At 37.3% G+C, this 14654-nt stretch overlaps 1 protein-coding gene across 3 annotated transcripts in view; it reads right to left on the bottom strand.

The window, feature by feature from the left end:
- The window catches only part of LOC124824463 (tRNA/rRNA methyltransferase (SpoU) family protein), a 55580-nt gene that overhangs the window by 13433 nt on the left and 27493 nt on the right, over positions 1-14654 (bottom strand). For 2 of the 3 annotated variants that reach the window (XM_088104808.1, XM_088104806.1), the window contains exons 15-26: positions 12441-12578; positions 12093-12332; positions 11690-11817; positions 11324-11447; positions 9405-9566; positions 9166-9313; positions 8967-9067; positions 8507-8671; positions 3925-3972; positions 2237-2344; positions 1697-1771; positions 450-500 (exon numbers count right to left, since the gene is read on the bottom strand). In XM_088104808.1, coding sequence (XP_087960934.1) covers positions 450-500; positions 1697-1771; positions 2237-2344; positions 3925-3972; positions 8507-8671; positions 8967-9067; positions 9166-9313; positions 9405-9566; positions 11324-11447; positions 11690-11817; positions 12093-12332; positions 12441-12578 — 1488 coding nt within the window. The remainder of the gene's footprint in view (positions 1-449; positions 501-1696; positions 1772-2236; positions 2345-3924; positions 3973-8506; positions 8672-8966; positions 9068-9165; positions 9314-9404; positions 9567-11323; positions 11448-11689; positions 11818-12092; positions 12333-12440; positions 12579-14654) is intronic. The other variant, XM_088104807.1, reaches the window with a different exon arrangement.

Genomic DNA, 14654 nt, shown 5'->3' with positions numbered 1-14654 from the left:
ATGTAAGTAGAAACCTATTCTTCCGAGTCAGTTTTTTAAAATTGATTTAGCCTTAAAGTATACTTTCTAGGATGGTATTAAAGTTCAGCCTAACAAGATTTGTAAGACTAATCATTTCACTCATTATCGATCCATCCACAAATATATAGTCTCACATTCAAGATGTTCTACCTTCCGTGTGAGAGGTGCTACAAATTGTGCATTATCTAGAGATATGACCAAATTGTAGTATGTCATCAGTAGGTGAAAACCTCACACAATACATGTCAGTTTTATAAGGTTGAGTTGAATTTAAAATCCAACTTCCAAAAATAATGAAGCGATACAATAATAAGGTACATAAGCAATACCTAATAATAGATGATATTTGGTTCAATATTTCTCTACAAAATAATATCTCTAGCAACAACAAATTATAACATAGTAAACGAGATCAAAATAAAATTTACCTGCTGCCTCATGTCATAGTCCCGCAATATGGGGACCAATCGCTTTTTAACCTGGGAATTAGACATCATGAAAATTGGAAGAAAATATAATTTCAACAGATAGGTAACAGATTAAGTTACACACCGAAAGGTTCACTTAACAGATTTACAAAAAAAAAAAAAAAACATAGAATGCAGTCAGTTCTGTCCACTTCATGAATTAATCTGAACACAGGGAAACTGAAAGGGTAGCCACTTGTTCTCATCGCCACACAAAATGAACAAAAAATAAATACAAAAACTGATTTCATATATACAACTAAAATTTCATTTCTTTTACACTTTTATGACAATTGACCATAAGTGTAAACTACAAGGTAGGATTAGCGAAAAGGGATTGGTTCATCTTGACATTAACCTGCCTGACCTGGAAGCAAGTCGGTCAATTCCCCCCATCCAATTTTAAGGTGGGTTAGCCAGTTGACCAACCAAACAATTACAAGAAATAATAAACTTGCACTCCTAGACAAACTTAATTGGAAGTAATTAAATCAAAATCATAAAATAGTAAGAAAGTTAACATTTTTCAATTTTAGCTATAAAAAAAATTAAAAAAACACAAACCATGGGTTTCAACATATATTGGAAATGGGTCAGACAGGACAAGTTAAGAAGCTTAATGGATTCTAAAACCCAACCCAAGTCACAAAATATGAGCGCTGGGTAGTTCAACACATAAATTGGACCTGTTTTGCCAATCTTACAACTAAGCGCTTTTGTGATTGAATACAAGCAGAAAATATGTTGTTAAGAAGAAGCAAGAAACTCAGGTCAAGCAAAAGCAGAAAATCTTTCATTTTATATTATATATACATGGAAAAGGGAGAGAGAGAAATATTTTATATCAATCACAAATTAAATTCTCATCATCTTTGTTTGCCATAACCAAAACCTTTAAAAAAGGAAATAAAAGTATGCTAAAATAAATAAGATTATGAAGATACATCTTCCTAATTACTATGGATATATTAAGAATATTTTTTAATCCTAATAATCTGCTACTCACAACATATATTCTTCATCTAGAGCTTTAAAGGAAAATTATCTGTCTTAAGACCCTTTATGATGATTAACCCCACTTTTAGAAGGATTTCTCTCCTGGGCATGACTCCTATTTTTATTCCAATAACTAAACTAATTGCAAATGAATACATACATGATACAAAGAAGAAATGACAAGACAATAGACCGGAAAATGAAAGTCTTACAAGATATGGAAACTTCAAGTAAATGTTAATTGCAAATGTCTCTAAGTATTGACGAACAGCAGGTAAGTTATTTCTCTGCAAGAGAAAGAATATAGTGTCATGTATAGCATTGCTGAGTGCAACACATATAGATAACTTTAAGAAAAACAGTAGTGCTGTATTAAATTCAAAATTGATAATATGCGGTAATTGATATGTCTGTAGCAATTTTCCTTTTATTAGTCAAAAGTGATTTCTACTTAAAAAAAAATACAAAGCAAACACAATTAAGCACACAAATACAGAAGCTAAGTATGCAAAACACAGAAAAATGAGTCAGAAAAACATGGTAATTGTCTTAAATTTCAATGAAAGAAATGATGCTATAAATAAAAATAAATCTAATAAAACATTTCAATAAATTTAAATAACAAGAATGTAATAACATGCATAGGCATACAGGAGATCACAAAGACAAGTTTCCAATACAATTAAATAATTAACATTTCAAATTCCAATAACAAGTAAATATTAAAGAATGATAACATTCAGTCAACTTACATTCAGAGATGTGTATAAGTATTCTACAACTTTCCCAACTATATCTTCCTCAACAAATGGTGACAATACACATATTATTTGCCAGGCACGTATTTTACGTCTATGAATCTGTAACAAGAATGTAATGAAATGAGCTATTACGATGGTTGATTGACGATAAGAGCAAATAGTCCAGTACGAATAAAACAAGTTCCCATATCATGGCATATTCAAACCATCGAAAGCAGAAAATCTTTTGACACCTTCTATAGAACATAAGGCTGACCAGTATAAATCTAGTTACACAGAAACAAAAAGGTGACCGTTTCTAGCATCAGCTTGGTAGTAGACACTGAGAGATAGAGCAATGGCAATATGGGTTTGAAGTCAAAGTTAAAAAGTAACATGAAAAGTATTTTGAAAGGAAGTAAATTTCAAGAAAATGTTATAAGTTATGATACTACACTGATGCCAAATAAATGACTCATTGTTGAAAATTTCATTTAGGTAATGAGTCATAATGAATCAAAACTCTCTTTCAGTTCAATAATCATAGCATGTAGTCTATGCAATGCAACATTCTAGATGAGTAGAGGATAGCTTCGGATTTGGTGCACCATAATTAAGAAGCAATTTTGTATTTTTAAGCCAACTATTAGTGTTCCAGGGTGTGATGAAGCTGTAATTTTATTAGTGGATAGACCTCCACAGCTTGATACCAAAAAGAATACAAGGAATGCATAATTGTTTGAACTTGGTTACTTATAAAGATGACAACGATGATCTCTAAAACAAGGAATCTAGTGTAGACACCAAGACATCAATTGTGTACATCTGTGATCAACATGACAAAATCCTAAAATGAGAATTTAAGATTTATATATTAATCTTCTAAAAACATGGTTGAGATTAGAAATGAAAACAAGATCTTGAGTGCAAAGATGTTTGTGTTCAATGGAAGAAAGGGTTCATGTGCTTCAAATTATCCTACTATCCTAGATAATTTGAATTTTCAAATAATTTTTAATATCTATAAGTACACTTTTTTAGCAAAAAACAATGATAAGAGTCTTTGAGAAGTGTCCAGCCAAGAGTAGGTGTCATCATTCATTGGCCTGTGCCCAAGTCAGGTCAAAGCAGGAAAAAAAATTAGTTGAAACATGGTAAGGGCTGTTTGCGTTGGTGACCAAGCAGAGACTAAGACATTGTCAGACCATTCTGGAGGGAAGTCTGAGCATCACAATAAAAGAGTAGGTGTCATCATTCATTTGGCCTGTGCCCAAGTTAGGTCAAAGCAGAAAAAAAGATTGTGAAACGCAGTAAGAGACTAGCACATTGTCACACCATTCTGGAGGGGGAGTCTGAGCATCATAATAGAAGATGGCCATAATAAGTAGTAGTACAAAACTATTTATTGGCTCTCAACATTAAGGAGATGCAAGATCGCAATTTGTTTTTACATTCCTCATTTCAGTTCATTATGTTTTTAAAGAGTTTCCTTTGTAATAAGTTGCTATCGTCAAAGTACTAAGGTATGACATGGCAATAATTCTTATAATACGAAAAACTTGACTTTGTATTTTTCATTTTTTCCTCACTTTCATACGAGACATGCCAAATATAACAACTCCCATTCCAAAACAATTTCAAACAGAAATCAAGCAGGCTGCTTTATTTCCAACTCATCAAGCTAAATAATGAATACTTACAGCACTATACTTTTTGTATAACTCCTTTGAAAGATCCTTATCATTCACCTATATCAACAGATGTTATAAACAACATAAACATTGTAAAATAACCTTCTGAAGTCTAATAAATTAAAATGTGCAGTAAAAGGGGCTTGAATAGACTCAGACAGAGCATACAAAGAAAATCATTTGAAAGAAACTACACTCAAAAATTTGCATGATATAGCAGCAGGCATATCAGTTAATTTGCTAACATTATGCTCATATTCCAAATTTGAAACCATATGCTCTCAATTCACATTAGCATCAGTCAATGTTATAATGTCATAATCATTTGTTATCAAAAATGAGCTTACAACATTATAAGTCACCATTATTTGCTCAAAATTGATAAATACCTAGGGAGAAAAAAGGTACAAACATACCACAAAATATAGCACCACAGTCATAATTCTCAAGGCCTAATAATTCCCAACAAAAATCCTGCTCTGTTAATGTGAAACTTTCTTAGACTTTGGGGTGCCTAACCAAACCCTGAAAGCTACAACAGGTGAGGGTTTCCTCCATTTACATATTTTACTTTGATACTACTAATGTGGGAGTTAATGTTTTCACAATACACTCCCTCATGTTGAACATTATTGCCATAGTTGTCTGGATAAAATGGTTCACCATCATGTCTCTTTGGCTACAAATAAGCATGGGAAACAGCCTTATGGAGTGTGTTGAGTCTATTTGAAATTGTTAAGATTGTGAACTTCAAAAGTCTAACTCAATGTGAGATCTCAAACAGCAATAACCCAAGTCGCAAATTGTTTCGAGATAGTACCAAAATAATCTTCCTTTTACTTTGGCATTCCCTCTTGTTGAATAGAGTGAAAAACTATATATGGAATAATTTTCCTTATGTTGAACATACACATAGGGTCCTCTATTTATAATAGAAGAAATATGGACTAAGCTCAAAATACAAATAAGAAATAATAACAAACTAACTAAAGATAAAAGATAAAGATAATGTTGAATATAGTGGAAAACTATATTTGGATTAATCTCCCTTGTGTAAAATACACACATAGGGTTCTCTATTTATAATAGAAGAAATATGGACTAAGCCCAAAATACAAATGAGAAATAATAACAAACTAACTAAAAGATAAAAGATATAATATATCTAACACTACCCCTCAAGCTGGAGCATACAAATTGTATGAACTAAGCTTGGAATAGATGAACTCAGTGTTGAACTAGATGATTTGTCTTCAAGAGTGTGAGGCAAACATAGATGGACTAACAGCAGCTTGTGAAACTTCAACTTCAAAAGTGGATGAAGGAGAGCAGTGATGAACAATGACAAACTGCAAGGACTGATTCCCAATCAATGATGGATGAGTGACGGGATCAACAGTGGTAGCTGAAAGCTAAGAGCTACAAAACTGCAGGGACTACACTAAATCCTCATCAATGATGGTTGGGTGACAGGATCAACAGTAGCTGAAATCTACAAAACTGCAGGGACTACACCTATATATATGTGACTTGCAGTGTCTTGGAAACGTACTCCCCCTTAGTGTGAAGGACGGAAATGTGGAATATCACAGTTGCTGGACCACTAAAACAAAACAAAATATTAAGCTACAATGCTGAAACAAAGGCATCAAAGATACTTAGCAGTGATATCACAAGAAGATCGGGCTAAACTCTAGCCCAAGAAGAACTGACGCAGTTGCGTCTGTCTGAGGCGGTAGCGACTGCAGCGGCGGTTGACTGCTATAAAACTGTAGGGACTAAATTGCCATCACTGACTGATGGGGCCTGTAGTGGCTGGAAGCGACAAAACTACAGGGACTGCCATCACTAACTGACGAGGTGATGGGGTCTACAGTGGTTGGAAGCATACGGCGCCTGAACAGTGGCAAACGGCGCCTGGACAGCGGCAAACGGCGCCTGGACAGCGGCAAACGGCGCCTGGACAGCGGCAAACGGCGCCTGGACAGCGGCAAACGACGCCTGGACAGCGGCAAACGACGCCTGATCAGCGGCAAACGGCGCCTGGACAGCGGCAAACGGCGCCTGGACAGCGGCAAACGGCGCCTGGACAGCGGCAAACGGCGCCTGGACAGCGGCAAACGGTGCCTGGACATCAAATTTTGAGTCGATCTTGCTCAAGATCACATTCTCAAACCTAGACTTTTCATCTCTAGCCAAATCTTTCTCCGTAGCACCCACTGCTAGAATCAATATCCTTAGCAATGAAACAGATTTCCAGTAGAAGAAGCCATTTTAAACTTAGAGAAGAAAAGGGACTTAGGGTTCCAAAAACGTGAGGGAGAAAACCCTAGGTATGAGCCCAAGCCAACAAAACGGAGAAACAAGAACCAAAACACACTCAAGAAGCTCCGGCGAGACGATCTGCACGGATGCGGTGAAACTCCGACACCAGGAAGGCGGCGCGTACAGAACACGCGACCGAGACTGGCCGAGAAGAAGCGACGCATGACAGTTGGTGCGGAGGCTTCGGAGGACGGGACCACTAGGGTTGGGTTGCGCTTCTCAAGGCGCACCTAACCCTTGACTTCGCTGGAGCAAACGACGTTCGGCGACGGCGGCGATGGCGGACTGGTCGGAAAGAAGCGTTGCGTGGCGGTGCGTGACTGAGAAGTGGCTCTCGAAACCGGCGTGGTTGGCCGTCGCTCGAAGAGACGGTCCAGATCCGCAGGTCACCCGTCGAAACTGTGACGGTGGCCGGCGGTGGCGACGGCGACGGCAGCGGCGGCGACGGTGGCCGGCCGCGGACAGAGGTTGGCGGCGGACAGTGGCTGGCGATGGTCGACGGCAGAGGCGACTGGCTGCACTGGTGCTGACTGTGCCACAGATTTAAGAAGAAGAGAAAATGGACAGCCCACTAAAATTTTAGGGGCTGCCGGCGGCCATGACGGTCGGCCGCCGGCAGACAACAGAGACCCGGAAGAAGATCAGAGAACCTGCTCTGATACCATGTTGAATATAGTGGAAAACTATATTTGGATTAATCTCCCTTGTGTAAAATACACACATAGGGTTCTCTATTTATAATAGAAGAAATATGGGCTCAGCCCAAAATACAAATGAGAAATAATAACAAACTAACTAAAAGATATAATATATCTAACAAATAACATAATATATCTAACACTCTTCCTCAAACTTTATGCATACAAATCGTATGTATTAAGCTTGCTACTAATATAACCAATAGACTTAGTGAAAATATCTACTTTTGCACTCGAGTGACACCAAATTGTTAATGATTTGCGATGACGACATAGAAGACGAAATACCAACCCAGAAGATTCCCCTGGGAGGCTGCTCCATGTAAATCTCTTCTTGCAAATTGTCATTAAGGAATGCATTGTTAACATCCTGTGAATAAAGAGGTTATTGTTGAAGACTCACCACAACTATAAATAAACTAACAAAAACCATCTTTGCCACGGGAGAAAAAGTATACATGGACATGTCAAATGCAATGGTGACAGAAGGGAAGTCAAAAGAGAAAAAAGCGGAAGAAGTCATGGATGAAGGCGTCGTTGATGACACAGTGGTCGTCTGGCCAAGACGATCAAAGTCATGTGATCGTCTGTCAAAACTATAACTCTGATAGTGGCAGCGGTAGATGGCGCCGCCACCGGCAGCGGTGGATGTAGTGACAATGGCAACAACAAAAATTTCCTTCAACCTACCTTAGACTCTAGAAACCATGTTGAATATAGTGAAAACTATTTATGAGATTAATCTCTCTTATGTTAAATATACACATAGAGTCTTCTATTTATAATAGAAGAAATATGGGCTAAATCCAAAATACAAATAAGAAATAATAACAAACTAAAGATAAAAGATAAAAATAAGATAAACATAACATATTTGACAACTCTAATCAATGTGGGACTTGGATTTTCTCCACTAGACTCAACACACTCCACAAAGCCTTATGCAAGGGGCCTTTAACTGGTTTGTAATGCCAGCATGCATCAACAGTAGTCACTTGTTTGCAGTCAAAGAAAATGATGGTGAAAGGCCAATTGATAAAGCTGTGTGAGAAATATACCACAAGAGCTAGGACTGTGATTGGAGAGCCAAAACCTTATATGCAACTCACTCCACACCAAAATTCCACACTTCTGATGTGTGACTTGAGTAGTATATGCAAATGTAACCAGATCAAAACAAAAACTTATGTTCTTAATAGTTGGGAGTGTTCCTTTCTCAACTCAGTAAGTTTATCGCATGCAATACTGATGCTAACTTCATATTTCTTTTCACACATCAACGTTATTCAGAACCAGTAGACAGTATGAGAAAGAAATTATCTCAATCAATTTATAAATCATAATAACTCAAAGGATTCTTTCAAAACTTGAGGCAAGATATCAACAGGACTGGCACTGAAAAAATTACTTTTACAGTATCAGCAAGAATAAAACTTCACAGCAGCCGAAACCCAAATATAACATACAAATCATGTCTTTCTTCAAAATAATCTAGTAGTAAAACCTACTTCAAACTTAGCATAGAAATAAATTCTTAGCATTAGTTGATAATAATAGTAATCTACTACCACAGAATCAAGAAGCTCTAACAGAAATGATTTGCCAGATGCTTGTGCTGCTGCAATACAGTCTGCATCTTCATTTCGGGATCCCGCCATCCTGGCCAAGTCTGCCAACTTGTAAAACAGAACAGCGACTGATACACGTGCATACAACTCTGTATTAATAAATGCCTGACAATAGAAGTGCCCAATTATTACAAAGTCATAAGGTTCAACAGTTTTTTCTTAAAATATACAATTGCAATTAATGGTAGTCAGCATATGTTAGTTAAGATAAAATGTATTAAAGTCTTTAACAGATTCAGGTAAGGAAACATATAACCAAATTAGACAAACCTTTAACATATGCTGACTACCATTAATTCAGGTAAAAACATATACCTAAAATGTATTAATTCTTTAAGAAATTCAGGTAGAGAAACATATAACTAAATTAGACAAATCTTTTAAATGTTAAGTAGCTCACTTCAGTAAGCTCGGGATCAGGACTACTGGCCAGTATAGAGACTTCCAGTCTAGCATCACTGTTGTCAGAAAGTTCAGCTTCAAAATCCTCATCAAATGCAACTGAGAGATAATCTCAAATTCATAAGATAATTTTGAAAATAAAACAATAGATAAGCAACTTAACATATTTATACAGAAAACTAACATATTTTCCGTACCTGATCCATACAGAGATAGCAACTTGAGTTCTTTCAGATAAAACTTTATAATCCTAGGATTTAAGAACCATAATCCTGTCAAGTGCAAAGCTGCAAGACGAATTGTACGAGGACTCTTTGTGCCCTCCTTTAGAAGATTTTCAATAAACTAAATGCATGACAATAATAAATTAGTCAATACTTGCAAGAAATCAGCAGAGATAATACACAGACAGGGAATTATACAAGAGAACACATACCCACTTCAGGGGTCCAGGTGCATTGTCTGTTTCGTGCATGCTCTCATCATTAAATACCAAAGGATGCATAATAGATGACAACAGAGCAGCAATTGATGCTACCCTTCGCTTATTGCAACTTACATGCAATATCCAAGAGGACCGAACCAAATTCCACATCATCTAATCAATGACAGCAATTATTTAAATCAGTGAGCACCGCTAGTGGGGTTAGGACAGGACAAGTATTCAACAAAATACAAATATCCATCATCCTAATTATAAAACATTAAACCATTTCAGGTGATGAAAACAAAAGTAAGAACAAATGAGCACCATTAATGGGCATAAGATGCATTGGTATGTAGGATTCTCATGTTCAGTATGCCAATTGTTAATATGCCTTAGTATGCCCAATGTGTGCAATATTATCTTGTTTCACTTGGCAACCGAACATTTTACAAAGCCACATTTAGCAAGTCCACAAACATTGGGCATTCTTCAGAAGTATACTTTAAGCCTAACTTAACCTTACAAAATCAACTTTTAAGATAAAATTTGCACCCACTTATTTATTGTGAATTGACTTCATCTCTAATAAATGTAAGAATCCCAACACACTCCCCTTACGTCGAGGTATATACATTTCGTGTGTGGGACTAAGCATTAATAGGTGATCCGATAATGGGTGGAACAACAAATCCAACACACAACAAATTTTGTTAGTATAAACTCTAACTCCTAGTTCTGATACCATATTAAGAAAAGGATTTTAAGTCTAACTTAACCTCATAAAACCGGCTTGTAAGGTAAAGTTTGCACTCACTTATATATTGTAAATTGGTCTTATCTCTAGTGATGTGGAACTTCCAACAGGCATCAAATGCCAAGTTTCAGAAAATTAGGAATTATGAGATCCCTAAATCACATATCGAATACAACGGGATGTTCAAGGAATTATTCAAGTGTATGGTTATTAGCTTTTAGGGTGGGCTCCCTAATGGTTATCAATTGGTAGCATATAATTGTTAGCATCTGGTTACCCATTGAGGGTTCGGACTAACGGAACATTCCAGCCAACAAGAATCTCAAGTGATATAATGCTTGAGCTACCAAAATGTAGGTTCTCAAAAGCGGTGCTATGATGAGGGTTGGATATTATGGGTTCCTAAGCCTCACACCAAGCAATGTGGGAATTTTATTGGAGTATTTAAGTACTTTGTTCTCCTCCCCCAACTCCACCTCCAACAACTAGCTTTCGTAGATGGGTTCCCTAAGTGCTTAGACATGTTAGTGGTAGTCTCATTTATATACCAACCATGAGAATGTTGATCAAGCACGCCTAGGCACCAATTGCCTCTATAAGTTTGGATCCTATCAATGATAACAACAATATGATTACAATATTCCAATAGATAGTAATCGCACATATGCTCCATCAGAAGGCCATATACTATTGTTGTGAAGTCTTACACCAGCTACCTTGATTCTTAGAGTGCAGCTTATATATCCATTGGACAACTTTGCTTAATGGCAATCAATTTTGAGATGAAATCTAACCTAGTACCAGTGTCTATTGCTCATCTTCATAATCGCCTCATTTGGCCAGTACATATGGAGGGGCAGTGTTGGGGAATCCCGCATAACATGCCTCAATTATTGGAGTATGGCTAATTCCACCAATATCAATTGGTTTTAAGATGAAATCTGACACTTTTCGCACTGTTGAATTAACAGAACCAGTAATCAAGGCTAGCTTATCAAGATCTTCAAAATTATCACAACAGCTACAAATGCTTTATACCAGGGCATGATGCTGACTGCCCATTTTAAAACCAGAGCTAGTTTGCCACAGGGCAACAAGATAACCACTAATTCATTCATTCAATTAAGGCAAAAGTTAATTGCATGCAAACTAAACAACAAGCTACAATGTAAACCTGGGTGTCGATTAAGTGACAACGGGAAACAACTGTTTTTGACGTCACTTTAGCAACCAGCTCAAATAACATTCTGACTGATCTCAGCATGGGTAGCACACAACTTTCTCCAGCATTTTCAAGACTGCAAAATGACTTTGAGTAAGATAAGCTCCATAAGTAAGACCAGGTAAACAGAAAAAACAATATATAGTCAACACATGCAAAACTCCTAAGGTATTATTGACACAAAAATTAATGATATTCACCATGTCTGGGATCTAATTCATAAATAAGCATATCTGCGACAATACAAATCACATAAAAATCACAACACACTTCCACTCCACACATGCACAATCGCATATAGACCTTACTGTAACTTACCTCTCGACAAGGTCACCAAAAATGCATTTTAGAGTGTCATCTGAGAACAATGCGTGGTTTTCCTCCAAATTAAACCCATTCTTTAGAGCATACGAAGGAATTGACAACAAGGATTCCAGGCAGGCCCACTGAATCATTAATAAATCAGTTAAAATCTTCTAATTTATTGTTTACCATCTTATAACTAGTGAAATAAACAGGTGCATTAACTGCTAAGGCTTTAATCATTAAATGGAACAGGTTAGTTAATATGCCAGGACACAGATAATGAATTCAGAAAATTTAAATTAGAATAACAAAAGAGAAATGAATATAAAATTTTGGACTCCAATTTTAATTTCCAAAAATCAGATAATATGGAAACAAAAATATGTGCCATACGGCAAAGAAGAAAGAATGGAACCTTAATATCCAACAAAACAGCTCTTCGAGTTCTAGCCAAAACTCCTGACCCTAGGAGATTATTAATATTTTGAATGAAAGACAGACACATAAAATCCAACCGAGGCCTTCCTTCTGCCTCTGAAAACGTTTCCTCACTTTCCTCAACCACATAAAGAAAACGAGGAAAGAATGTTGAAGCAAAAACCCTGAGAATAGAAACCAATGCTTCATATGCTGCAAGAGAAATTTCTGCTCCCATCTGCAAAAGACATACATAGCAACAAGTATATCATCACACTTCAAAAGTGACAGAATCAGAAAATTAGAAATTTTATAACAGATAACTCATTTAATAAGAGCAAGCTACCTCTGAGCAAGAAGGTGAACACCTAGTAGTCCTCCAGAAGAATTGCCACATAAATGCAAAAGCAGAACTATGTGAAGCATGTCTTTTGATTTGGTTACACCACAAGAAGATTAATGATATAGCCTTTACTGACATGATCTGTTCGGTTAAACACGGAAAAATCAGACACGATTCAAAGAAAAAGGTGTTGCAGATTGTAAAAAAGAGAAATGATTACTGATTAGTAGAAAAGTTAATGAATTGGTAATGATAGAGCTCATGGTTTCTATGAGAAATAGAGAAGATTGGGAGAAAATATCCCTTGTGTCTTTAGCATACACATAGGGTAGTTTATTTATATTGTAAGATATGGGCCAATGCCCTTAATACAGAATAGACTAAGCCCAAATAACAGAAACACACATCTTAACATCTAACACTCCCCCTCAAGCTGGAGCATATAAATCATATGTTCCAAGCTTGTTACAAAGATAATCAATTCTAGGTCCTCGTAAGGACTTAGTGAAGATGTCTGCCAACTGGTTGCTTGAGTTAACAAACTCAGTCTTGATATCTCCGGATATGATTTTTTCTCGAATGAAATGACAATCAACTTCAATGTGTTTGGTTCTCTCATGGAAGACAGGGTTAGAGCTAATATGGAGAGCAGCTTGATTATCACATATAAGTATCATGTGAGTGACATCTCCAAATTTCAATTCACTAAGCAATTGTTTAAGCCACACAAGCTCGCAAGTAGCTGATGCCATAGCTCTATATTTTGCTTCTGCACTGGACCTTGCCACAACACTTTGCTTCTTACTTTTCCAAGATATCAGGTTGCTACCAATAGAGACACAATATCCAGAAGTAGACCTCCTATCAGAAGGGGAACCAGCCCAATCAGCATCTGAATAACAAACGATTTTTGTATCGTTGTTAGGGCCATATAACAAACCTTTTCCAGGTGATCTTTTAATATACTTCAGTATGCGAACAACTGCATCCCAATGGTCTTCACATGGGGAGTTTAGAAATTGACTCACCACACTAACTGCGAAGGAAATGTCAGGACGCGTAACAGTAAGATAGTTTAATTTACCAACTAGTCTTCTGTACCGTTCAGGATCTGAGAAAGGCTCCCCCTGATTTGGTAGGAGTTTGATGTTAGGGTCCATAGGTGTCTCAACAGATTTACAGTTCATCAACCCTGTTTCCTCCAAGATGTCTAACGCATACTTCCTCTGAGATATGACAATACCATCATTGGATTGTGCTACTTCAATACCCAAAAAGTACCGGAGTTTGCCAAGATCTTTGGTTTGAAAATGATGACAAAGGTGTTGTTTCATCTGAGAGATGCCAAGATAGTCGCTTCCTGTGAGAACAATATCATCGACATACACTATTAAGTAGATACATCCAGCACTCGAGTGGCAATAGAACACTGAATGATCCGCTTCACTGCGAGACATACCAAATTGTTGAACAACACAACTGAATTTACCAAACCAGGCCCGAGGAGACTGTTTTAGGCCATATAAGGATTTGCGAAGACGACATACCAATCCAGATGACTCCCCCTGAGCAACAAAGCCAGGCGGTTGCTCCATATAAATTTCTTCATGCAAATCACCATTGAGGAAAGCATTTTTGACATCAAGTTGGTAAAGAGGCCATTGTCGAAGAGCGGCCATGGCAATGAATAGGCGAACAGAGGTCATTTTTGCCACTGGAGAAAAAGTATCACCATAATCCAAACCAAAAATCTGTGTGTAGCCTTTGGCAACCAGTCGAGCTTTCAGACGATCAATTGTGCCATCAGGACCAACCTTGATAGCATACACCCACCTGCAACCAACAACAGACTTTCCAGATGGTAATTGGACAAGCTCCCAAGTTCCACTTTCCTGTAAAGCACTTAATTCATCCATCATAGCTTGACGCCAACCAGGATGAGTTAAGGCATCACTCACAGATTTGGGAATTGACACAGAAGAAATGGATGAGAAACAAGTATAAAAAGATGGAGATAATCTGTGGTAATTAAGAACAATATAATGGGGGGAAGGGTTACGGGTAGAGCGTATACCTTTACGGAGGGCAATAGGCAAGTCAGACTCAGTTGCTGGAGCCGGAGGAGACACATGAGGCGGCACCGGAAGTGAGTCATGAGGGAGACGATTACGGCGACTATAAACCTGAAGGGGTGGAGGTGAAGGATGATCCTGTGGT

This window comes from Vigna umbellata, chromosome 1 (assembly GCF_029865625.1).
Source record: "Vigna umbellata cultivar VRB3 chromosome 1, Vumbellata_1.0, whole genome shotgun sequence".
In the NCBI taxonomy this organism is placed as follows: Eukaryota; Viridiplantae; Streptophyta; class Magnoliopsida; order Fabales; family Fabaceae; genus Vigna; species Vigna umbellata.
This window is presented reverse-complemented; position numbering and strand designations above follow the sequence as displayed.